The 27,012-nt window shown below is 33.1% G+C and overlaps 1 protein-coding gene and 1 non-coding gene across 3 annotated transcripts; both read left to right on the top strand.

The window, feature by feature from the left end:
- The first annotated feature begins 11,868 nt into the window (after window positions 1-11,868).
- On the top strand, window positions 11,869-11,975 carry LOC139887380 (small nucleolar RNA R71). Its single transcript, XR_011773215.1, has one exon. It is a non-coding gene; the product is annotated as a small nucleolar RNA R71 (small nucleolar RNA).
- A 7,891-nt stretch (window positions 11,976-19,866) lies between these two features.
- LOC139855315 (basic leucine zipper 19-like) lies at window positions 19,867-22,639 on the top strand. 2 transcript variants are annotated; one of them, XM_071844551.1, is made up of 4 exons: window positions 19,867-20,028; window positions 20,238-20,268; window positions 20,504-21,410; window positions 22,408-22,639. In XM_071844551.1, exons 3-4 carry the CDS (start codon window positions 20,612-20,614, stop codon window positions 22,431-22,433), a joined length of 825 nt encoding a protein of 274 aa, XP_071700652.1. In that variant the 5' UTR covers window positions 19,867-20,028; window positions 20,238-20,268; window positions 20,504-20,611; the 3' UTR covers window positions 22,434-22,639. The 2 variants fall into 2 exon arrangements, with proteins under 2 accessions (XP_071700652.1, XP_071700646.1); XM_071844545.1 differs by lacking the exon at window positions 20,238-20,268.
- Window positions 22,640-27,012: the final 4,373 nt, after the last annotated feature.

The raw sequence follows: 27,012 nt of genomic DNA, 5'->3' as shown, positions 1-27,012 counted from the left end.
GGGATTCGAATTGTAACAAGGTTTTAATACTTTGTTTAATGAATACACCAGGTTATCGACTGCGTGTAAACCAAGGTTTTACTACTTTGTTAACAATTACACCAATTACCCTTGAATGTAATTCACCCATGTTTCAACAAGTCTATTAACTATTAATCCAATTCCGTATCCGGTAAAATGAATAATTATTGGTATTTATAGATATCCCGCCCACCGTACCCAGTCAAGCGTATGTGGTTATATATAAATACGTCAAATTATAAGTTTGTATATTAAATTAACAAGGTATTGTTTAGTTAATATAAAACTCATTAATAGCCCATAGTCTAATTTCCATAAGTGTCGTTCTTTTATCCAAACTCCAATTATGGTACAAAGCCCAATTACCCAATTTTAGTAATTAGCCCAACATCATGATTACTTCGGTATTAAATAAGCATAATAATAACTTAGCTACGAGACATTAAATTAAAAAGGTTGAACATAACTTATAATGATTAAAAATAGCGTAGCGTTACACGGACAGAATTTCGACTTACACCCTTACAACATTCGCTAACATACCCTTATTATTAGGATTAAAATTAAAATTAAAATTAATATATAAATTATAAATATAAATATTACGTATATAGATAGAGAGATTGATGGATATTGGATGAAAAATTGATCAGAATTCGTTGGGCTTTATAGGGAGTTTCAGTTTTTGGGGCTCCGCGACTCGCGGCCCATTCCTTCTTCAAACTCCGCGAGTCGCGGAGTTTGTAATTACAGCTCACTCCATTTTGGCTCTTTGTTTACCGACGGTTTATTATATAAATATAATATATATATATATAATTTATATAATTAATTATATATTATATTATATTTATATACATAGTTAACTTGTAATTTTTAGTCCGTTGCGTCGAGCGTTGAGAGTTGACTCTGGTCCCGGTTCCGGATTTTCGAACGTCCTTGCGTACAATTTAATATCTTGTACTTTGCGTTTTGAATCTTGTACTCTTGTAATTTCAAGACGTTTCTTATCAATAATTGGAACCTCTTTGATTGTCTTTTGTACTTTTGAGCTTTTTGGTCGTTTGCGTCTACAATTCGTCGAATCTGTCTTTTGTCTTCACCTTTTATTATTTAAACGAATATCACTTGTAAATAGAACAATTGCAACTAAAAGCTTATCTTTCTTGAGGAATTATGCTATGAAATACATGTTCGTTTTTAGCATTATCAAATATTCCCACACTTGGGCGTTGCTTGTCCTCAAGCAATATCGTCTTGAAATACTAGAATCACTTCTTTATTCTTCACACTTTGTACATCAGTGATTTCTATACGGCGGTATAAACAATGGTAGTAACGATATGGTTTACAGTCCCACATGACTATAAAAATTTAGATCCTTTAAGGAAATTGGATCTTTATGAAAACATTTGATCTTTTGAAAATTTAATCTAGTTTTTACCCTAGATAATTTTTCCGGAATAACCCTTCACCGGTGTTTGCAAAATATTTTTGTGGGTTTGGTGGGTTTCAGATTTGAAAATTTTAGCTCAAAACTTATGGTTTTGTGTCACCCACTTGCTAACCTTGTATTTGGAAAGCAACACGTCCAGTTTACTTGTCCCGTATATTACCTTTCGGTAAACTACCGTCCGGTTGTAAAGAAAAGCGTTGAACAAGCAACTGTGAAGGCAATGTTCCCTGACATGCTTTTAATTATGGTCTATAACGTGTCAGACGCAATTACTATCCTTAGTAGGAGCAATAGTAAAGCTCACCCTTACAATTTGTAGGTTTGGCACAAGGTCCTGTCTTTGACCACTATGCAACCACCGTTCTTACGGTTGACACCCGATTTGGTTCAGGTGACCTAATGAATTCCAGGTGAATTCCTAGGATTTTACGTTCAATAGTAATGAACGCATTGAAAATGGATTTTTAGAAAACAAATCGGTTTGTAATTTTGATCAAAATATTTTCTCGTTCAGGCTCGAGTTTAGATATCATTGAATTCCATGAGTTTGTAATTCTCAATCTTTAAGGTCAATCTCAAGAATTGAGTAATATCAGGCTTAAAAGCTGATTTTTGATCTTTTAAGGAGATTATCCTTTCTGGGGATCTGATTCATTAGTCTTATCCAGCTAATTTGCATGGTGTCCCCCCATTGTACGAGATAAATCCTTCTCATGGTTAGGATAAATCTGACCACTTGGCGACCCTGTTTAATGCTGAGGTCCATGGATTTCCTGCTGATTTTAGTGATGACTTTTCTAGGTTTTTCGTCAACCTACAGTTGGTCTGGATGACAACTTCCTGACCTAAATCAAGAAGCGTGTTTCTTTTTCTGAAGATTTTACTTCCTTTTAATGATGGAATTGATTCATCGTGTAGATCCATCTCTTCTTTTCTTTCATCGGGTAAAACAGTTTAGTTTAGTCCAAAGCAAAAGTATTTTCAGTTATTTGTACAAAAATATGTGACATATGTTTAAAATATCTTGGTAAATTTTCCCACACTTGGCTTTTATTTTCCTTTTTATTGTCCTCTATTCCATTTTAAATGAATTTTAACATTTTGGTTTGTTTCTCAATTTATGTCCTTTTCGAGGTAACAATAATTTCGGTGTTAAAACCTAGTTTTATCATTCATAAATATGTATAAACATGATTTTGAGTTCATTTAATTGAAAATTTTGAAAAATTTTACTAGAATTGGGTAGTCAGTATATAATACTAGGGCTGTTCTTTATTATCAGAGAGCACTAGATTCTAATACAACTACTACTTTACTAGTATTTCTAATGGTAACCAAGTGTATAAAGTAAAAATTTTAAAATCCGAAAGAATTTAACCCCTTCCCACACTTAAGATCTTGCAATGCCCTCATTTGCAAGAAATCAGTAACAATTTAAATTATTGAGGGTGATTTGTGTGAAAATGATTAAATTTTACCAAAGTTTCCAAACATATTTGTGTTTGTTTGCTGAATGATAAATGGTGCACATCATTTGTTCATTCCGTCTTGTTGTTATTTCACATATATTTTGCATCTTATCGTCAAAATTAGTTGCTATTGCTGAACTTAATGCCAGTCTTTGAAAATGCGTTGTTTTACCCTGTTGTGTACATAAGATAAACTGCATACATATATACATATTTTTGAAGTTTGGTATATTACCCCACATTCAAAAATTATTAAAATCTAAGAATAAAAGTTAGAAAATTATAAAAACTATTACAATATTAAATAAGTATTAAACGTATCAACATTACAAATTACAAAATAAATAAAACTAAGTAGACTAGGGATGATACTGATACCAGTAGGGGTTCCATGCATAACCATAGGTGCTATAAAATGCTTCGGCTGGATTATACGTAGGATACGGTGGTTGAATCTCTATAGACCAGGGAGGGAATATGGGCGATGGAGTAGGAATATAGTTTCTACCTATATGTTGGCAATAAGCTATTATTTGGTTTTGATAAACTTGTCAATCTTAAAATGCTCTATGTCTAGCATTTTCGTACTCCTGTGAAGCTATAAACCTTTGCATTTCTTGCATTTCATTTCCCCCTCCTACATTACCTTGTTGTTGGTTTCTCTCAACTTGTGGATGTCTACCATGGTATTGTACTGCGGCATTATTTCGCCTCTTCAAAACTTTCGCACCATGGTATACATTTAAACCTATTGTATCGCGGGGTTCTGGTTCTTCGACTAATAATCCCCCCCGACTTATATCCACACCGAGATATTCAGCAATCAAAGTAATAAATATACCACCTCCTATTATGCTATGCGGTCTCATCCCCCTAACCATAGCTGATAAATAATAACCCACACAATAAGGTATACTTACAGCATTTTGTGGGTCTCGAATACACATATGGTAAAACAAATCCTGTTCATTTACGTTTTCCTTGTTCTTACCTCTTTGTGTAATCGAATTAGCTAAAAACCTATGAATTACTCTTAATTCAGCTCTATCTATATCCAAATAAGAGTAATTTCCCCCTTTGAATCGGTGATGGCTTGTCATTTGACTCCATACACCATGTGTATCAAAATTTTCATCTATCTTTCTACCATTTAGTATCAACCCTCTACAATCGGCATATGCTAACTCCTCAGGCGTATATATACGTAAAGCCTGAGCCATGTCTAGTAAAGACATGTGGCGCATCGAACCTCCTAACAAAAATCTAATAAAAGATCAATCGGTTAAACTAGCTACCCGATCATTTAATTCTATACTACACAACAATTTTCACACCATACTTTATATACAGGTCTACGCATGGTGAATAAACATACCCAGTCATTAAAAGTAGAATTACCATACCTCTGTGCAAGTAATTCCCTAATTGGCCCGGCCAATTCTACAGCTTCTAATGGTCCCCATTCTATGACCCTAAGTACCTCAACAACTTTAGAATGAAGAGTATGCAAACCCCTTTGGTATTTTTGATAATCTATCCAAAGTCTGTCAAATTTCAGGTTCGGGTGCAAATCTTCCAAGTGCATATCAGAAAATGTAATGACTGGATGAGGTATATCTTGTTTGTAGTAGTTATCCACCTCCTGTTGTTCCGCATTCTCAGCAGGAGCATTGCGAGCTTGGGATGAAGATTCACCCCTTTCAGTCTGCAAAACACATCAAACACAATTTTTGTGCATCCAAATATGCATTAGTGTCAACAAAATCATCAATCAAAATAATTACAATGACATGATCAATTTATATCAAACTTAAGCTCATTTTCATATTTTCATCAAATCTACACTTTTTCAAATAAGCATATACGAAAATGTTCGCCAAGTTCATAAGCATTCAACTCAAATAACATGTCAAAATAATCATTATTAGCAATTAAACAAGTTTCAAATGGCATTATCTCTCAAAAATCAAGTTCATGAATTTTAGACTTGAAAAAGTCCACTTTAATTCTCAAAATCATGTTTCGGCTCAAAGTTTGGATCATTTAACTACCTAAACATGTTACACTACTTAATTTAGCAACAATTCATGACAAAAATCGGCCATAACCTGTTTATATCAAAAAGCCCCAAATTGCTCAAGAACACAAACCCTAGATTACTCAAAATTTGAAGTTTAAGGCTTCTAATCATGTTAAATAGCATCAATCTAGGTTATACAAGCATAATACATAAACAATTTAAGCATAATTACACTAAAAAGCATCAAAATCAAATTGGGAAAAAAATTGCTCAAGAACACTAATTTTCGGATTAAATGTTGTTTAGGTGTAGAAATTTACCGTTTTTCTTGAGTAATTCCTTGATAGCATCCTTCTCAACATGATTTTAGTAAAAGATTTGATGATTAACGGTCAAAAATTGTGAATTTGGGGGTGTTTTTTCGGGTTTTTGCGGGTTTTATCGCAGTGTTTTCGTGGGTGTGGGTTGTGGACTGATCAGTTCTGCCCCTTTTATTTTTTTCGGTATTTTTGGAACTCCGCGAGTCGCGGTGTTTTTCCCTTTCAAACTCCGCGAGTCAAGGAGTTTGTATTATTTTTTTTTTTTACACAAACCTTAACTTGTAAAACAAATATAAAATAAATTTAAAATTTTGTTTTCCTTTGTTTTAGGACGAGGTCGTTTCGGATCGATGTCCTAGTCCGTCCTTCGACAAAATTTTAAAATTTGTCTTTTTCAAGCGATTGTTTTAAAAGCTTAGATTTTTTTTTAGTTTTTTAATGTTTTTGGCATACTTTAATTCAATAAGATTAAAAATAATGATAATAAAAGTTCTCGTCCCTCCCTCGGGTAAAGCAATTTCGGTTCAACGACCTAGTCTTCAACTTACGACGAATTTTAAAAATCATATTTTTAACTTAATGAGATAAAGTAAATTTTTGTTTTTAAATTCACACAACTTAAATATAAAATTCAAAATTAATATTAAAAATTCACACCAAACTTAAAATTTGAAATGCATAAAATTAAAAATTCATATTTTAAAAATTAAAAATTCACACCAAACTTAATTTAAAAATTCATATTATAAATTCACACCAAACTTATATTAATTTTTCAAATATTTACAATTTTAAATATATTGATTTTACAAAGTTTACAATATTAATTTAAGATTTATATATTAATTTTAAAAACATGGTAAAAATAAAATTAAAAATCTTTTTGGCTTTTTATCCCACTTTAATCAATCAAATATTATCAAAAATATGCGCCCTCTTTTCGGTAAAGTAATTTCGGTTCCATGACCTAATTTAACTCATGACGAATTTTTGAAATATTTTGGGTTGATTGATTAAAGATATTTATACCTTAAGAATAAACGTTAAATTTCGCAGTGATGTAATAAATTTTTGAATGATATCAATAATTTCGGTCGCCAAACCTAATTTTATTCAATACCAATTTAATACTTTATAGCGAACAAATTAGCGTTTATTATCAAAAGGTTAAAAATAAAAATAAAAAAAATAAAAACTGTACAAACATACCTGTGAAATAGATTTCTTAGTTATATGATCTATCCCATTCATAAGATAGTCGGTTTAATTGGTTTTCCATGGCTACATAGGCGTAACCTCGAGCATTCAGTGTTTTTTCTTCTAAACATATGAACGGTCCGTCTCTGCATAAAGTAACAAATTCGGTGTTTGAATAGATTTGATTTTTTGAACATTTACCTCCATGTGACCATTTTCCGCATTTGTGACATCTTTCTAGGTGTCGTGCTCTTCTTTTCGCTGCGGATTTTGATTTTCCTTTACCAAATTGTAACTTATTATCTTCGCATCTGGATTCTTTTCTAACTCCGTCCAATCTTTCTCTGATTACTGATACTATTTCACTCGGAAGTGTGTCATTATTACGTTTAGTGATCAAAGCGTGTAGCATTAGACCATGGTTTAGTTCACAGGCAGTCTTCATTTCCTAAAAAAAATAAAAATTCAGAATGGGGAGAGAAGACTAGTTCTTTAGGGTCTGCTAGGGAAAGACCGTTCGGGTTCCATTTTCGAGAACTATATGAAAACAGACAATCTAACTCTAACAGAAATACATAAACCCCCTATACTTAGTTAGCTGTGGTATCGAAATTGTGATTAACTTCATTGTCTTCTTCCATCGGACCATGTATGTAATGTTTAACTCTGTGACCATTAACTTTAAATTCAATCCCATTTGAATTTATTAATTCTATCGTTCCGTATGGGAAAACTCTTTTGACTATGAATGGTCCAGACCATCTTGATTTCAATTTTCCAGGAAATAGCTTGAATCGTGAATTGAAAAGAAGAACTCTGTCTCCTTCTTTAAATTCTTTTAAACTTCTGATTCTTTTATCATGTCATTTCTTCGTTCTTTCTTTATAGATTAACGAATTTTCGTATGCTTCATGTCTTAATTCTTCTAATTCGTTTAGTTGACTTAATCGTAGACGTCCGGCTTCATGTAAATCAAGATTACATGTCTTCAAAGCCCAAAATGCTTTGTGTTCAATTTCTACTGGAAGATGACATACTTTTTCATAAACAAGTCTAAAAGGTGTGGTTCCATTTGGAGTTTTGTAGGCTGTTCTAAAAGCCCAGAGTTCATCCTCTAATTTAATGGACCATTCCTTCGAATTTGATCCTACGGTTTTCTCTAGAATACATTTTAAAGCTCGGTTGGTATTTTCAACTTGTCCACTTGTTTGTGGATGATATGCGGTGGAGATTTTATGAGTTACTCCATATCTTTTAAGAACTTTCTCAAGTTGATTATTACAGAAATGAGTACCCCGATCACTTATTAAAGCTTTCGGTGTTCCAAACCTTGCAAAAAGACGTTTTAAAAAGTTGACTACAACTCGTGCATCGTTAGTTGGGAGAGCTTGTGCTTCCGCCCATTTAGATACATAATCAATGGCTACGAGTATATATAGATTATTATGAGATTTTGGAAATGGACCCATAAAGTCAATACCCCAAATGTCAAATACTTCACATACTTGGATGATATTTTGTGGCATTTCATCACGTTGACTTATTTTTTCGGCCCTTTGACAAGCATCACAGGATTTGCAAAGAAGGTGTGCGTCTTTGTAAATTGTAGGCCAATAGAATCCAGCATCATAAACTTTTCTTGCTGTTAGTTGAGGCCCATAATGCCCTCCTGTTGGTCCTGTGTGACAATGGTCTAAAATTTTACTAGCTTCATCTCCAAATACACATCGGCGTATTATTCCATCGGGACAACTTTTAAACAGATGTGGATCTTCCCAAAAATAGTATTTTATATCACTGAAGAATTTCTTTCGTTTTTGGTACGATAATCCTTTTTCAAGGAATCCACAAACTAAGTAGTTTGCATAGTCTGCAAACCATGGAATTTCTTTATAATCTATCTTCAATAGATATTCATCAGGAAAGTTGTCTTGTATGGCCGATTCATTTAGAACTTCTAATTCGGAATTTTCAAGACGAGAAAGATGATCAGTGGCGAGATTTTCTGCTCCTCTTTTATCGCGGATTTCAATATCAAACTCTTGTAAGAGTAAGATCCAACGGATTAATCTTGGTTTAGCATCTTGTTTTGAAAATAGGTATCTAAGAGCAGAATGGTCGGTATAGACCACCGTTTTTGCTAGAACGAGATATGATCGAAATTTGTCAAAAGCAAAGACAATAGCAAGGAGTTCTTTTTCAGTAGTTATATAGTTCGTTTGTGCTCCTTGTAACGTCTTACTAGCATAATATATAGGTTGAAATCGTTTTTCAATCCTTTGTCCTAAAACAGCTCCCATTGCAAAATCACTTGCATCGCACATTAGTTCAAATGGTAGATTCCAATTTGGTGTTATCATGATCGGCGCATTAGTGAGTTTCTCTTTAAGAATATTAAAAGATTTGATACACTCATCTGAAAAGATGAATGGAGCATCCTTTTCTAGGAGTTTATTCACAGGAGTGGCAATTTTAGAAAAATCTTTTATGAAACGTCGGTAAAAACCGGCATGCCCTAAAAAACTCCTAACTCCTCTAACATTGGTGGGATGTGGAAGTTTAGCAATTACATCTACTTTAGCTCTATCCACTTCAATTCCTTCTTTTGAAATTTTATGTCCAAGAACGATGCCCTCTTTAACCATGAAATGGCATTTCTCCCAATTAAGTACTAGATTTGATTGTTCGCATCTAATAAGCATTCGTTCAAGATTAGCTAGACATGTTTCAAATGTATCACCGAAGACTGAAAAGTCATCCATGAAAACTTCCATGCATTCTTCTATCATGTCATGAAAAATCGCCATCATACACCTTTGAAAGGTTGCACGGGCGTTGCAAAGTCCAAATGGCATGCGTTTGTAAGCAAAAGTACCATAAGGGCACGTGAATGGGGTTTTCTCTTGGTCCTCGGGTGCTATTGGAATTTGAAAATATCCGGAAAATCCATCTAGAAAACAATAGTAACTATTTCCGGCTAATCTTTCCAACATTTGATCAATGAAAGGTAAGGGAAAGTGATCTTTTCTGGTGGCGTCATTTAATTTTCTATAATCAATACATACACGCCATCCTGTTACAGTCCTAGTAGGAATAAGCTCATTTTTCTCATTTGTAATGACAGTCATGCCACCCTTCTTAGGCACGCATTGAACTGGGCTTACCCATGGACTATCAGAAATTGGATAAATTAGACCTGCGTCTAGCAGTTTAATAATTTATTTTTTAACTACATCTTGCATATTAGGATTTAGTCTTCGTTGGCGTTGCACATACGTTTTATGACCTTCTTCCATAAGGATTTTATGTGTGCAATACGAAGGACTTATTCCTTTAATATCATGAATCTTCCATGCAATGGCTGGTTTATGAGCTTTCAACACAGAAATGAGTTGTGATTTCTCATTTTTAGTAAGAGAAGATGATATTATTACAGGTAATTCAGATTCACCATGTAAATAAGCGTATTCCAAATGGTTTGGAAGTGGCTTTAACTCTAATTTCGGTGGTTCTTCTATCGATGATTTATATCGATATCTGTCTTCTTCTTTTAGCATTTGAATTTCTTCTGTTGTTGGTTCATATCCATTAGCTATAAGTGTAGCTAACATTTCAGCTTCATCAATTTCTTCTGTTCCTTCTCCTAAAGAACATTCTCCTGTTCCTTGTAATTCTGGAAATTCTTCTAATAATTCTGCATGTGCATCTATAGTTTGAATATAATAACATGTATCATCTGCAGATTATGGTTGTTGCATTGCTCTATCAACTGAAAAGGTAACACTCTCATCCTCTATACTTAGGGTCAATTTCTTACCGAACACGTCTATCATTGCTTTAGCCGTGTTTAAGAATGGTCTTCCTAATATGAGAGGAACTTGAGAATCTTCTTCCATGTCCAGAACAACAAAATCTACTGGAAATACTAAAGTACCAACTTTAACTAGCATGTTCTCCATTATCCCTCTAGGATATTTTATTGATCTATCGGCTAGTTGTATGCTTATTCTGGTTGGTTTCAATTCTCCAAGGTCTAGTTTAGCGTATAGTGAATATGGCATTAGATTTATACTAGCACCTAAGTCTGCCAATGCTTTTATTGAACTAAGACTACCCAGAAAACATGGAATTGTGAAACTTCCTGGATCAGATAGTTTTTCTGGTATCTTATTCAACAGCACTGCTGAACAATTAGCATTCATGGTAACAGCCGAGAGTTCTTCCATTTTCTTTCTATTTGAGATTAGATCTTTCAAGAATTTAGCATATCTAGGCATTCCTGAAATCACATCAATGAAAGGAAGATTTACATTTATCTGTTTAAACATATCCAAGAATTTGGATTGCTCGGCTTCAAGTTTCTCTTTCTTCATTTTACTCGAGTAAGGAAGTGGTGGTTGGTATGGTTTAACATAAGGTTTAGCCTTAACTGTGTTATCTTCATTAACCTTTTCAACTACCGGTTCTTTTTCCTTATCTTGATTAGGTTGTGGTTCTTGTGGAGTAGGAATAGCTTCATCAGAAGTTACAGGTATTTCAGGTGGTTTAAGTGTTGTACCACTTCTTGTGGTAATGGCTTTAGCTGTTTCATTCCGGGGGTTAGCATTTGTATCACTAGGTAGACTTCCCGGTTTTCTTTCACCTATTAACCTTGCTAGGTTACTTACTTCTTGTTCCAGATTTTGAATAGAAGCTTGTTGATTTCTAAATGCTTGAGCATTTTGTTCATTAGTTTGTTTCTGAGATGTGAAAAACTGCGTTTGAGTTTCAACTAGCTTCGTCATCATATCTTCTAAATTCGGCTTTTTATCATCGGTTTGTTGTGGTGGTTTGTTTTGAAAATTAGGTCTTTGCTGATTGTAATTATTATTGGATACTTGTTGATTGCTAGGACCTTGTTGGTTGTTGTATGGAATATTTCTGTTATAGTTCTGGTTTTGATTGTAAATAGGTCTTGGCGGTTGATAATTATTCTGATAATTATTTCCAGGCCTTTGGTTTATGTATGAAATGTTCTCTCTTTGTTCCATTGTTAGTTCAATACTGAGACAATCTTTTGTCAAATGTGGTCCTCCACACTGCTCACAACTAATTCGTATTGAGTGAATATCTTTAGTCATCTTTTCCATTCGTCTCTCAACAGCATCTATTTTTGCGGAAATGGAATCTAAGTCATGGCTAGAATCGGCTCTAGCTGCTTTAAATGATCTAACGATATCTTTTTCTTGGTGCCACTCATGTGAGTGGGAAGCAGTGTTATAAATAATTTTATAAGCATCAGTTTCGGTTTTCTTCATAATAGAACCACCAGCTACTATATCTATGTCTTTCCTTGTAGTGATGTCGCATCCTTGGTAGAATATTTGTACTATTTGACAGGTGTCTAAACCATGTTGCGGACATCCTCTTAATAACTTTCTAAATCTTGTCCACGCCTCATATAGAGTTTCATTTGGCTTCTGTGTAAACGTAACAATTTCTGCTTGAAGTCTTACGGCTTTAGATGCCGGAAAGAATTGTTTAAGAAATTTTTCAACTAAAACATCCCATGTATCAATCGCCCCTTCAGGTAACGATTCCAACCAATCTTTGGCTTCTCCCTTTAAAGTCCAGGGAAATAACATGAGATATATCTGTTCATCCTCCACTTCTCGGATTTTAAATAGTGTGCAGATCCTATTAAAGGTACGAAGATGTTCATTTGGATCTTCCTTCGGCGCACCACTAAATTGGCATTGATTAGTCACCATGTGTAGAATTTGTCCTTTGATTTCATAATCTAGCGCATTAATGTCTGGATGAGTAATTGCGTGACCTTGGCCAGTGCGTTTAGCTCTCATTCGGTCTTTCATACTTAAAGGTTCCAGATTCTCCATAATTGAATTTGTTGAATCGGAATCACTAGAGGATTCTGATTTAATGGTTCGTTCCTCAACAATCTCTGTTTGAATGATTGGTGGTTCCGGAGGAAAATTTAATGGTTCAGGATCTACGAATCGTCCCTGAATATTCTCCGGATTCTCAATTGTGAGGTCGGGTTCAAAAAATGGATTATCGAAAATTTGAACTGGAGTACTTGGTCGACTGGATGACGATTCTAAAGAAAAATCAACGGCGGTAATATTTGCTAAATGTCTTGATCTAGTTACAGGTGGTGAACGTACAAAATGTGGTGAACGTCTTGCTCGGTGCATTCACTGAATATCCTATTAGTTTTTTTTTTTAAAAAAAAATTATATAAGTTATCCAATTAATAGACTTTTCTGATTTTGCCCACGTTTCGAATAGCCAAAAGATGCAGCAGAGGGGCAGGATTCGTTTGGTCTCAATATAATTGAGGACGGTTTGGCTCCAATAACCCGGTCCACGTACAAATCCAACTATTACTACGAACCAGAAAATTTTGATGTCTATCAATTTAACCACTTAAAATAAATTTTCGTAATTTTAAGAAATTTAGATAAGAAGTAGAATAAAAATCTATGTCCTAAAAACTAGAATAGCGAGAAATAAGAAAGAAAAAGAGCGCGTCGAAAAAGATCGAAAAAGAGAAGGGGTGAAAAATAAAAGGCGTCGAAAAATAAGAAAAAGAAAAAAAATGACTTAAAAAACACTCGACTAACCTAACCTTATTACCACAACTAACTTAAAATTATAATCGCAAATTGAGATTATTAATTGGAATGATAATTGATACATAGGTAAAAGTTGTCTAAAAATATTAAAGCTTACAGGAAAAACTAAATCCCAAATGGCAATAACTTAAAAAGAAACTAAAACTTAAAAAGGCGTCGCAAAATTCTAAAGTACCTAAATCTTAGTCTAAAGAAAAAGTACATAAGAGATTTTACGGCAAAGCCTAAAAATCTAGAAGTAAAAATAACTATGGAAAATACTAAGTTTAAAACTAAATACTAGCGAAGAATACAAATATTACGCTAAAATAATTAAAAAGGGACAAAATATAAAAATATACTAAAAGTTGTAAAAAGTACAATTTTTATAAAAATATTATTTTTATATTATTTATTTTATAAAACTATTACTTTTATATATAATAAAACTAATTAAAATTTAAAATACAATTTAATTTAAAAACTTAAACTAATTATAATAATAATTAAGTAATTAGGGTTTATTAATAATAATAATAATAAAATCCGTAATTAATGCGAAATTAGGGTTCTATCACGTGTGTCAGGGAGGCTCCGCGAGTCGCGGTATTCGAGGCTGCAAACTCCGCGAGTCGCGGGGTTCCAATTTTCAACTCAGGTACAGTTTAAAATTCGACGCATTTTTTTTTTGTTTTATATTTTCTGTTTAAATCAAAATATTTATATAATAAAAACTTATATTTAAAAACTAAAATAAAAATAGAACTACTTTATAATTTTAAAAATATCTTAAAAATAGATTTATATATATATTAAATTTTTTTTTTCGGTTTTTTTTATGTTCTAAATAAACATAAAATATTTAAATAAAACTTATATTTTTATAAAATAAAAATAAAGAAACTTTATAAAACTTAAATATTTAACAAACTCTTAAAAATATTTATATTTTTGTTTTCTTTTTATATTTTCGAATAATTAAAAACGTATTTTTTACAAAAACGTATTTTTATAAAAGTAAACTAAAAATAAAAATCTTTTTTTTATATTAGCGTTGCGCTTCCGGCTTTTAAGAGAATCCCCGGCAGCGGCACCAAAAATACTTGATATTATGCGAGGTGTATATAAAATAGCTTTTAAATTTTAGCAGGAAATACTATTAAATACGATACAATTTTATACAAGATATTTATTTATTTATAGAATGGATATAATTAAACCTTGCTACAACACTTATAGGCAGTGTACCTAATCGTACAGTAGTGTAGTTTTTAGTAAGTCCGGTTCGTTTCACATGAAATCTTTTTCACAAAGCTTAACGCTATATTAGTTTAAATTTATAAAAATACAAATATATATATATAAGTAATATTATTATTATAAAGGGGGGTTTTTACCGTTTAATGACCGGTTTGTCGATTTTAAAACTTTAGTCGCAGTTAAAACCAAATGTAAAATAATAAATAAATACAAGACTTAATTTAAAGCGTAAAGTAAATAACGATCATGAAATTGCGAATAATAAAAGTGCGATAAAATAAACTTGCGATAATTAAAAAGTACGATAATTAAAAGTGCAATTAAATATAATAACAATAAATAAAAGTGCTATAATTAGAAGTGCAATTAAATATTAAATAAAGAAAATTAAATATGAAATAAAAGAATTATGCTTATTTAAACTTCCGTAATCATGATGTTTGACGTGTTGATTTTAGTTTTATGCCCATGGGTTAATTGTCCTTTGTCCTGGATTATTTAATATGTCCATACGGATTTTGTCCATAATAGTCCATCAGTCATAAATATAAAGAGCGAAAGCCTTCGTCAAATTATTCTTATTCCCGAAGTCAAATATTCCAACTAATTGGGGATTCGAATTGTAACAAGGTTTTAATACTTTGTTTAATGAATACACCAGGTTATCGACTGCGTGTAAACCAAGGTTTTACTACTTTGTTAACAATTACACCAATTACCCTTGAATGTAATTCACCCCTGTTTCAACAAGTCTATTAACTATTAATCCAGTTCCGTATCCGGTAAAATGAATAATTATTGGTATTTATAGATATCCCGTTCACCGTACCCAGTCAAGCGTATGTGGTTATATATAAATACGTCGAATTATAAGTTTGTATATTAAATTAACAAGGTATTGTTTAGTTAATATAAAACCCATTAATAGCCCATAGTCTAATTTCCATAAGTGTCGTTCTTTTATCCAAACCCCAATTATGGTACAAAGCCCAATTACTCAATTTTAGTAATTAGCCCAACATCATGATTACTTCGGTATTAAATAAGCATAATAATAACTTAGCTACGAGACATTAAATTAAAAAGGTTGAACATAACTTACAATGATTAAAAATAGCGTAGCGTTACATGGACAGAATTTCGACTTACACCCTTACAACATTCGCTAACATACCCTTATTATTAGGATTAAAATTAAAATTAAAATTAAAATATAAATTATAAATATAAATATTACGTATATAGATAGAGAGATTGATGGATATTGGATGAAAAATTGATCAGAATTCGTTGGGCTTTATAGGGAGTTTCAGTTTTTGGGGCTCCGCGACTCGCGGCCCATTCCTTCTTCAAACTCCGCGAGTCGCGGAGTTTGTAATTACAGCTCACTCCATTTTGGCTCTTTGTTTACCGACGGTTTCTTATATAAATATAATATATATATATATATAATTTATATAATTAATTATATATTATATTATATTTATATACATAGTTAACTTGTAATTTTTAGTCTGTTGCGTCGAGCGTTGAGAGTTGACTCTGGTCCCGGTTCCGGATTTTCGAACGTCCTTGCGTACAATTTAATATCTTGTACTTTGCGTTTTGAATCTTGTACTCTTGTAATTTCAAGACGTTTCTTATCAATAACTGGAACCTCTTTGATTGTCTTTTGTACTTTTGAGCTTTTTGGTCGTTTGCGTCTTCAATTCGTCGAATCTGTCTTTTGTCTTCACCTTTTATTATTTAAACGAATATCACTTGTAAATAGAACAATTGCAACTAAAAGCTTGTCTTTCTTGAGGAATAATGCTATGAAATATATGTTCGTTTTTAGTATTATCAGATGTCAACTGTGAGAACGGTGGTTGCATAGCATGGTCGAAGACAGGACCTTGTGCCAGACCGAAAAACTATAGGGTGATCTTTACTATTTCTCCTACAAAGGATAGTAATTGCATCCGACACGTTTTTGAACCATGATTATCTGCATGTCATTAGACATTGCCTTAACAGTTGCTTGTTCAACGCTTTCCTTTATAACCGGACGGTAGTTTACTGAAAGGTAATATACGGGACAAGTAAACTGGACGTGTGCTTTCCTAATACAAGGTTAGCAAGTGGGTGACACAAAAATCGCAAGTTTTGAGCTAAAATTTTAAAATCTGAAACCCACAAAATCCACAAAAATATTTTGCAAACACCGGTGAAGAGTTATTCCGGAAAACTTATCTAGGGTAAAAGCTAGAATAAATTTTCAAAAGATCAAATGTTTTCATAAAGATCCAATTTCCTTAAAGGATCTAAATTTTCATAGTCATGTGGGACTGTAAACCTCATTGTTACTATCATTGTTTATACCGCCGTATCAAAATCACTGATGTATAAAGTGTGAGAATAAAAAAGTGATTCGAGTGAACTGTGATTTAATTTCAAGTTCTGTATTGCTTGAGGACAAGCAACGTTCAAGTGTGGGGATATTTGATAGTGCTCCAAATAATCATATAATTAGTCACAATATCCTTCCAATATGTAAATTTTTTAGTTGTAATTGTTCTATTTTTAAGTTATAATCGTTTATATTAAATAAGTGCGAAGAAGGAAGACGAAAATGAAAACGTCCAAAATGCTCAAACGTACAAGTTAAACTCCAGGTGGTTCAATTTATTGATGGTTAACGTCTAAAAAATTGATAAGAGTACAAGTCGCGGAACGCAAAGTACAAGATATCTAAGCGTACGAAAGGACGTTTGAAAATCCGGAACCGAGACATAAATCGAGCATCAACGTACAAGTCAACGGAGCTAAAATTACAAGTCAACTATGCACAAGAATATAATATAATATATATAATTCATAATAATAATATAATTTAATAATAAATATAATATAATAATAATAATAACCGGTGGCTAAAATAATAATAATATAATAATAATAATATTAAAAAAATGAAAACATCACGTTCCATAATCTACAACTTGTTGATTGAAAATGCTTTCAACACTACTGCATCAATTCTCACCAAATGGTATCAACTACCTTTCCACTCAACAACAGTGCATTTCAAGTACTATATATAGTACTACGTATTGAAGAAATGGAGAGACCAAAAAATCATATTACTCTCCCTCTATATAATATATATATATATATATATATATATATATATATATATATATATATATATATATATATATATATATATATATATATATATATATATATTAGTTTAGTTTTATATTAGTTAGTTTTGGTAATGTAACGGTTATTTTACGGGTTTTAAAGTCGGAACTCTGTCCGTTTAACGCTATGCGATTAATAATCATTATAAGTTAAATTCTCCTTTTTAAATTTATGTATCGTAACTAAGTTGTTATTATGCTTATTTAACCAAAGTAGTTATTATGTTTGACTAAAAATAGAAAATGGGTCGATTTAATTTGTACAACGATTAATATTTAGATAAAGAACGACCTTAAGAGAGATTGAGGTTTTAACTATTAATGGGTATGGTAAAATAATTGAGTGACAACTTGTTAAATTACCACTATTTATAATTTACTATATGTATAAATAATCACATGCGTTGACCGGATACGGAAGACGGGTTATTTATATATATGGTAAATTATTCATTGAAACGGACACGTGAATGGGTTAATGGTTAAAAGACTAGTTAAAATTAAGGTGGGTTACATTCAGTGACAACTGGTGTAATTATTGACATACGTGACAACCGCGTCAAATCATCTAAATAGTAATTAGTTAGAATATTTAACTGTGGTTACATGATAGAATGACGAGGACACTCGCATTTGATGCTTGTAATTATAAGACTGCGCTGGATAACTTCAGGTAGACGTCTTAAATATTCTACGGGTGCAAGGAAAATTAACCCAGGGTAAAAAAAAAGTAAAAGTCAAACATCGTAACTACGGAAGTTAAATAAGCATAATACTCTTTTATTGTATCTTCATCTCGTTTAGTTAAAGTAATATTTATTTACCGCAGTAATTTTTATTTACTTCATTGCTATAATCTAGTTTAAATTTATTATCTTATTGTTTAAATTAAAAAGAAAAAGCTAAAAAGACAAACCAGTCATTAAACGGTAAAACCCCCTTTTATAATAATAATAATTGTAATATATATATATATATATATATATATATATATATATATATATATTTTGTACAAATATAATTGTTTAAAATATAGTGTAAAATAAGCCGTCTCCCTGTGGAACGAACCGGACTTACTAAAAAACTATACTACTCTACGATTAGGTGCACTGCCTATAGTGTTGTAGCAGAGTTTAGGTATATCCCATTTGTAAATAAATAATTAAAACTTGTGTAATTTGTATCGTATTTCGTAAAAAAAAAATAGTATTTTGTATATACCGCTGCACACATCAGTAAACCCTACGTAATCATCATCATATATTATATTACAAGTATAAGATAAGTATAAAAGTAATAAAATGAAATTTATGATGTAAAGAGTACAATTTACGTTATTTATGAGAAATTTAACTTTAATGAACTATCAAAAGGTCATTGACATCCGGTTACCTTCAGATGATCAAATCGTGTTTGGTAAGAGTGCTCCCAACGTCTCTGTCTTGAGGCTCGCCCACCCATTCGCCCAGGAGGGCACCGATGGCATCGGTGCGCCCAACATGCCGCCCAGCTAGCCACCCTCCTCTTCGTTCCGTTGCTCGTGCTTTCTTGAAAGATTTATGGACGGAGGGACAGATGTAAATGTATATATATTACTTGTACTATTAGCATTAAAGCATGTAAACATCTTTAATTACATAATTTAAGTGGATCCCAATTTATTTAAGGAACTATGTCACTGTTGGTAGTGTTTAGTCCTGGAAAGAAAATGTTGATATGACGCTGATGTGGCTGCTAGTCCTGGGGAGAAATTGTATGTTGGTTGGGAGCACTCTAAGACCATTTGTAGTGGTAAGTGGCGTTTCTTATTCATGCTTCTTGCTTTTTGCATTTTTTTTTTGGTGACAATGACGTGTTTCTTTTTTGGGTGGAGTAGTGGTGATGTTGGTTTTTGGTGTTTGTTACGAGTATTGTGATGATATATTAAAATATAATTGGGTAAATATTAAAAAAGAGATACAAATATATATATATATATATATATATATATATATATATATATATATATATATATATATATATATATATATATATATATATATATAAACAAAGAAACGCAAATTTCTTCAAACGTTGGAATCGAACGGGAGCGTATGAAACGCCTGGAAGAAACGCACCACTAGGCTACAAGGTGGCGTTTCATTCGCTCCACATCGATACAATCTGGCGTTTCTCTACGCTGCTATAAATAGTCCAAGTGTTTTCCTGGCAAAAAAAAAAAGAAAAAAAAAAAAATAAAAAAAAGAAATTGCTCCGTACTACATGGGAACCACTCAAGTCAAGTATAAATTGACATGAAATCAATGATAACAAAAAAATCCATATTATACGAATGGCCCTTCAATCATTTTAATCTCCCCAATTCCTGTCACTTCCTCTTCTTCTAGGGTTTCTTTTGTTTTTTTCTCTCCAAACTTACATTCTCTGCTTTCAGGTTTTACACCTTAATTGAGAGCAATTCAACAAATTTAGGGCCTTCCCGTAAGGTGATTTTTTTTCTTTTTCTTTCAGTTATCTCAATTGTGTACCAATATTTCAAGTATTTAATTAATTGCAGTCCGATCAGTAGAATTCGCTTATAAATTATGCTTCTTTGATCATTTGGTTTGCTAATTTTAAGTATATGCGTATACATCTCTCTTTTGTATGTATATGTATGATTGTATGTATGGAAACTTACTATCCCTGTTTTCAGGTTGTACTGCTTACCCGGACAATTGTCGAAGGTCTTTTTCTATATATAATATAAAATTTTGAATTTTTATTTTTTCAATTCAAATATTCAGGGTTTCTGGTAAATGGAATTTATTTAGTTATTCTGCTTTATAGTTATGGATGATAAGCTAATTGCCTGAAGGTTAAGTCTTGATTAGGGTTTGGACGAATTTATGTAAAAATTTAAATATTTTCGTGCATTTGGTTGAACTAACGAATTATTATTGTTATTTTTGTGATAAACAGGAAGAAGCCAAGTTGATTGGAGACCATAGGTTAAAGCTGTTACGAAAGTTATAACAAGATAATCGTATCCAGTATCAGTAAAGATACTTGTAGCTAATAGTGTTGCCAATGGAGGACGGAGAACTTGATTTCTCGAACCACGAGATGTTTACGGATGCAAATATGGTTGATATGCCTAACAACGATTCAATTGATAGTTTCTTTGATGATATTTTCAAGGATACACATGCATGTACCCACACACATACATGTAACCCACCGGGCCCTGATTCTTCACACACGCACACTTGTTATCATGTGCATACTAAGATCGTACCCACTGTGACCGGTGATGATGACAAGACACCTACAGATGACAATGCTGAGTCTGAGGAGAAGAATGGTAAAAGACGTCCATTAGGGAATCGTGAAGCGGTTAGAAAGTATCGTGAGAAGAAGAAGGCACGTGCTGCTTCACTAGAGGATGAAGTTGTTAGACTACGGGCATTGAATCAACAGTTAATGAAGAGGATACAGAGCCAAGCAGGGTTAGAGGCTGAGGTGGCAAGATTGAAGTGCTTGCTTGTGGATATTAGAGGGAGAATCGAAGGTGAAATTGGGTCATTTCCTTATCAGAAGCAGCCGACGGCTAATCAAAACATAGTGAACGCTAGTATGACGGGTGGGTACGTGATGAATCCTTGCAATATGCAGTGTGGGGATCAAGTGTATTGTCTTCATCCGAATGTAGATGGGAAAACTGGGGAAGGTGCATCGATACTTGATCCAGCTCCTCTTAATGGCTGTGAGTTTGAGAATCTGCATTGCATGGGCACTCAAAATGCGTTACTTAATGGATTTCCTGGTTGTACAAGCAGTACTGGTTTTGCTGAGGCCAGTTCTGCTGTTGGCCGAACTAAAAGAAGAGGTGAGAACAGTAATACATCTAGGTCTACTCATGTCGTTATTTGTTTTGTTTGTGTGAAACAGAAAGTTTACTAGCTAGCTACTTAAATGCACCTTGGCCAACTATCTATCCAAGAAACAAGCATGTAACTTTGCTGTTAGCATATGCAGATGTTTTGTAATCAAACTTTACTATTAACTACAACTAATTTCCCCTTATCTATATTGCTATTTTTTTTAGTTAGGCCATTGAAATCCATTGTCAATACGTAGATATCAGAAACTTGGCCTACTGTCATCTCGTTTTGATAGGTATTAGCTAGTGAGTTACTGCTGTGATGTTTAGAGCCTAACATTCACCTGTAAGGAATTATTTATTTGCCTCTGCTAAGAACTTATAAGGCACTCATATTATACATTCACAAACTAATTTAGGATAATACATAGCATATTGTAACTCCATAGTTTCTGATGTCCTTCTTAGGCTTACAAAAAACGTACAAAACTTTGTTTGGTTTTCTAAATGATACATTGACCATAAATTGAAACACGTTCGCTGATCATCTGCCTGATAATTTGTATATTTTTGTTAAGGTGTGAAATGAGCCTGACGCTACACATTTTTAGATGGGATTTTATACTTTTTTTTGCAGCTTTGCTTCCATTGGAGTGTACACGGATATATTCATATATCTATTTTTGTTGGCAATTATATATTGCTTGACATACTTATTGAGTATTGAACTGGATATTTCGTGGAAGTTATATGATATATACTGACATTAGTGATTAAAATAACATAATGTCTCATGACTCATGAGCAATGTATACTTGTTTAGTTGACAAAAGCAAACGTCACTCGATGCATACTTGACCGGACATTCTCAATCACATATTAGTATCTCATGTAATAACTGTTCAGATGCTCTGTATTTTTGGACTTACCAACTAGATCTTAAACCTGCTGTTTGTTATTATATTATCCACTCTGATCAGGTAATTGTTTCCTTCTACTGCAGGTTCTCGTGCAGCGGTAACTGAATGATCTGTGAACATGGTGAAGCATGGATCTTTCTCGGTTGTATGATACATTGTCAAGCGAACCTTTCTCACCCCTTGCTCTAGTTTTTGAAACTTGTCTTATTCAGTCAGTCGAGTTTTGTGAGTTAACATTGCTTTGTTCTGTTAAGGAAAAAAATGCCTCTTGACATGTTAATAACGTTTTTTTGGTCTAAATTAAGATTCTTAGTTGATGAGGAAGTTATTTATGAAGTTGTGATGATTAAGTTTCTTCCTGTCACTGGCAAATTGGTTTGCAGAATATTCATGTGATGTGTGTGAATTTTCCAGTAGTGTTATTGGGAATAACAACACTTCCCATATGGAAATCTTAGACTAATGTTATGCTTTTGTGGTTTCGGGTAGTACATCATCCCTCCCCTCCCCTTCCCTCCCCTCCCCTCCAGCTATGTATGATAGCCTTTTCAAGTATCACATTGAGTTTATCATTTTGCGATGGCATGACTCAATTCACTAAACCACCGAAATCGCAACTTCTCCGAAACCACAATAGTATTTAGGAATTATTACCTAAATGCCTATTTTTTCTACCTTTTTTGCCTCAGAAACCATAAAAAAAAATATTGACAATTTGCCCGCGCAAGGCGCAAGGAGTCTCTCTTTCCGACCTTGCTCCACGGTGGAAGCAAGGACGCAAGGTGCCTCTTGCGACCTTCCTTCCACCAAGGAGCAAAGATGCAATGTGCCTCTTGCCTGCCTGCGTATCATAATCAATGTTTTCTTTCATACATTTCATCAAACACCTTACGTGCACTATTTCAACCATTCCAAACACTATTTTCTCTTTGTATTGAGAATATATTTTGAACGACTTTCAATCCATTTAACATGTCTTTTTAGATCTAACACGTGCAAAAACCAAAACAAAAACTAAAATCAGGTCATTCTTATGTACATTGTTCGACAATGCCATTAAGCACCTAAGGTGCACGTAAGGTGTTTGATGAAATGTCTGAAGGAAAACATTGAGTATGATATGCAGGTAGGAGCAAGAGGCACCTTGCGTCCTTGCTTACACCGGGGAGCAAGGTAGCAAGGGGCATCTTGAGTCCTTCCTTCCACCAGGGAGCAAAGTTGCAAAGAGACAGCTTGCGACTTTGCGCCTTGCGAGGGCAAATTGTTAACTTTTTTTTAGGGTTTTGAGGTAAAAAAAAAAAAAAGATAGAAAAATGGGCATTTAAGTGATAATCCCTATTATTTATCAGATCTTTCATTTTATATTTTTGAACGACAAACACACACCCATTAGCTAGTCTACAGAAATCGAACTCACACCAACCTGAAAGTTGATGAGTTACCTCGATAATGCTAAGCCATAAGCCCTTTGATATATATCGTATATATTCGTTGAGTGTTTTACACTCAAGCCTGTAATAAGTTCGGTAACTTTAGCAAGTGTTGTCACTTTGTATCTTTTGTTTTTAATCTTTTATGTCATGAATATTGGAGATTCTAGACTAGATTATGAGTTGGTATGTGATGGAGTCACAACTCGGTCTAAGTCAGAGCCGGATTTTGATGTGTGTAATTGCATATGGTTCAAGATATGAATGGGCTTAAAAATATAACCCAACAATATATATATATATATATATATATATATATATATATATATATATATATATATATATATATATATATATATATATATATATATATATATATATATATATATGCTACATTTATTTATAAGGTTTTAAATATATAACGTTTTTTTGCAATCGTTGTTTTTATCGATGCTAGTACTTATTACATTTTTCAATATTATTAAACTTAATCTTATATATATAAAAAACTTTCGTATGCAAAAGAGCATTATTTTGGTCATTGAACAGGGCCCTTAAAATTAACATGACGACCCTAAATGTAACAAATATAATTGGTCTCACCCAAGCAGTTTACAATGATTGAGGGCGGATATATGCCAATTGGTAGTTAGAATGCATTCCCTTTGGGGGCATGCTAACCAACACGTTTGTACTTATTTGGTTGTTGTGACCATATGTCGAAGCGAATTGTGATTGCATTTTATGCTAAACAGCTTAGACATAACATAGGAAACATACTTTTGCTGTTAAGGATGGGCCTTGATGAGGGTGGGTGGATGGATCCCCTCCGACACTTAAAAGTGTACAATGTTGTTACACTATTATCTCTACCTGCAAGGTTTTATAATGTGCAAGTTTACAAGAGATATACATCCTTGCGGCAAAATTAATTACCTAATATGTGTCATGGAGATGAAGCCATGATTGGTAGCATCACAGAGCTCGTGGCGTCATGTCAGTGGGAGCTTTGAGAATTCATAAAGGCTTTTTCATTTGCGAAAGCTAAACTTCATGTACATTTCTGTGTTGACCCGTCCAAATTCATTTTGACGAATACATCATTCATTGATTTCATAGTGAGGTTTTGACCTCTATATGATACGTTTTGTAAACATTGCATTCTTTTGAAAAGGCACATCATAAATGAATATATAAATCCAAGGTTTTCGACATCTGATAATTTCTACGTATAGACAATCACCGTATATAATAGTTTTTAACAATACATCCGTTGATAATACAGTCAAATAAGATACATGGTGATGATTTTGTGAATGCAAAGTTTTCTCGAATAAAGCATGTATGACTCCATGCACATAGCTTGTATAACGTATAAGCAAATAGCGGAAGACTTCTAGGAACCTGAGAATAAACACGCTTAAAAGTGTCAACACAAAGGTTGGTGAGTTCATAGTTTTAATGTTGCGCATAATCTGTATATAAAGGTGGATCACAAGATTTCAGTTGTTTCATCCAGAAACGTTTATCAAAATATTCTACGAAATTGAGCAGCCTGGTAACTAAACTTTAACGTTATAATAAGTACCCCTGTTTTAACATACATGCAACCAACATGTACAATACACGCAAACCAACGTGTACTAAACTCAAATAGCATACGTCTGTTTTATAGTTCAGGCTAGGGTTTCTATACCTGAAACAGACGGGGATGTCAAGCCCTATGGATCCATATATAACTACTCGCGCCCACCAGTTCTTATAACCGGCAGTTACTAGTTACCAAAGCTAAGAGATTTTCGGTTCAAACTCAGTGTAGAATTAAGTATTTACTTGTGTCCATTGTGTTTAAAATAAAGTGCATGTATTCGCAGCTCAAAAATATAGATTGCAAAAGCAATTAAAAAGGGAGCAAATGAAACTCACCTTAGCAGCACATAAGGTCATTCACCGAAATGTGTAACACCCGCGTTTTGGGCCTAGATGAAATGACCATTGTACCCTTAGGGTATGGTGTAATTAGTGATTTTAATAATTATATGTTTATAATTATTTGGTTATTTAGTTGAGACCAGTTTGTGACAAGGGTCACAGAACAGGTTCGTTTGTTGAATTTGGACTCCGTTAGGGCCTCCTAACGATGTACGAAAGATATTAGATAACTGGTAAATACCCGTGTGTTATGAGGTATGGGTTTATAACCCATTTATATGTATGTTCTGGACACTTCTTGATCATTTTCCTAATTGAAAAAATATACACACCGTACCTAAACTCTTTCACCTTGAAACCCTAACTTGATCCAAGCCTGAAATTGGTTTGTGGAGCTTTAGGAACTGATTTATATCATCTTTGTAATCATCAAACCAGGTTAGCATGCTTGAATCATTGCTTGAATCTTGTGTAAATTGGGTTTTTGTGTTCTTGAGCAAAAGTGTGATTTTTAGCTTGAATCTTCATGAATTGTGTTAGTTATGCTTAATTGATGTTAGAAATAGGTTGTATATATGTTTAGTAACTTTCTTGTGCTTAAAATTTGGTCAAAAACACTTAGAAATCGAGTTTTTGGGGAAAAAAAATACGAAATCAGCGAATGTGTTCGAACCAGTTGCTACAGTATTTTGCTACAGTACCCGAGTTGCTACAGTGCCGAGTTGCTACAGTAACCCCGAGTTGCTACAGTACCGTGTTGCTACAGTACCGAATTGCTGCAGTGTTCGGAAATCACTATTTGCTACAGTACTTTTTATGAAATTGAAACGGGCGTAACTTTCAAACCGTAACTCCGTTTTTGATGAATAAACTATCGTTAGAATCGTAATAAAGAATACTTTTCAATGGTGAACTTTTAAGAAACTAGATCAAACTGTTTTTGGGTCGGAAAAGGAGTTTTAGTGTGTATGTCGTGTTTTGCACGCACCTGTATGCCATTATTGAATGGAGTCATGATGTAGACTCATAAAATTATGAATATATGGTGTTATGACCTAGTTTATAGTATGATTTGATTATACTATTGATTGAGATATGTATATTGACTTCGTTGTGTTGTTCTCAGGTGATAAGAACAAGGAAGAAGCTCAGAAGTAAGATAACTGAGCTGTAGCTGGTAATCGGTGAGTGGGATTATCTCCGGGTGTAGTATAGAGTAGCAAGTTGTGCTACTATATTATACTGTTATAGTTTCTATGTTTAGTAGATATGTTGTAATAATGATCATCGTAGAGTTGCCATGCTAGTCGTAGGAACAGTTGTTCA

Source organism: Rutidosis leptorrhynchoides, chromosome 1, assembly GCF_046630445.1.
Source record: "Rutidosis leptorrhynchoides isolate AG116_Rl617_1_P2 chromosome 1, CSIRO_AGI_Rlap_v1, whole genome shotgun sequence".
Lineage (NCBI taxonomy): Eukaryota > Viridiplantae > Streptophyta > Magnoliopsida > Asterales > Asteraceae > Rutidosis > Rutidosis leptorrhynchoides.
The sequence above is the reverse complement of the archived record's forward strand: the minus strand, read 5'-3'. Positions and strand labels throughout refer to the sequence as shown.

Bases quoted from the DNA above. Each gene is read 5' to 3' on its own strand.
- LOC139855315 (XM_071844545.1), top strand. From the start codon at position 20,612: ATGGAGGACGGAGAACTTGATTTCTCGAACCACGAGATGTTTACGGAT. The intron at 21,411-22,407 runs GTGAGAACAGTA...CTTCTACTGCAG, and splicing joins TGGCCGAACTAAAAGAAGAG to GTTCTCGTGCAGCGGTAACT.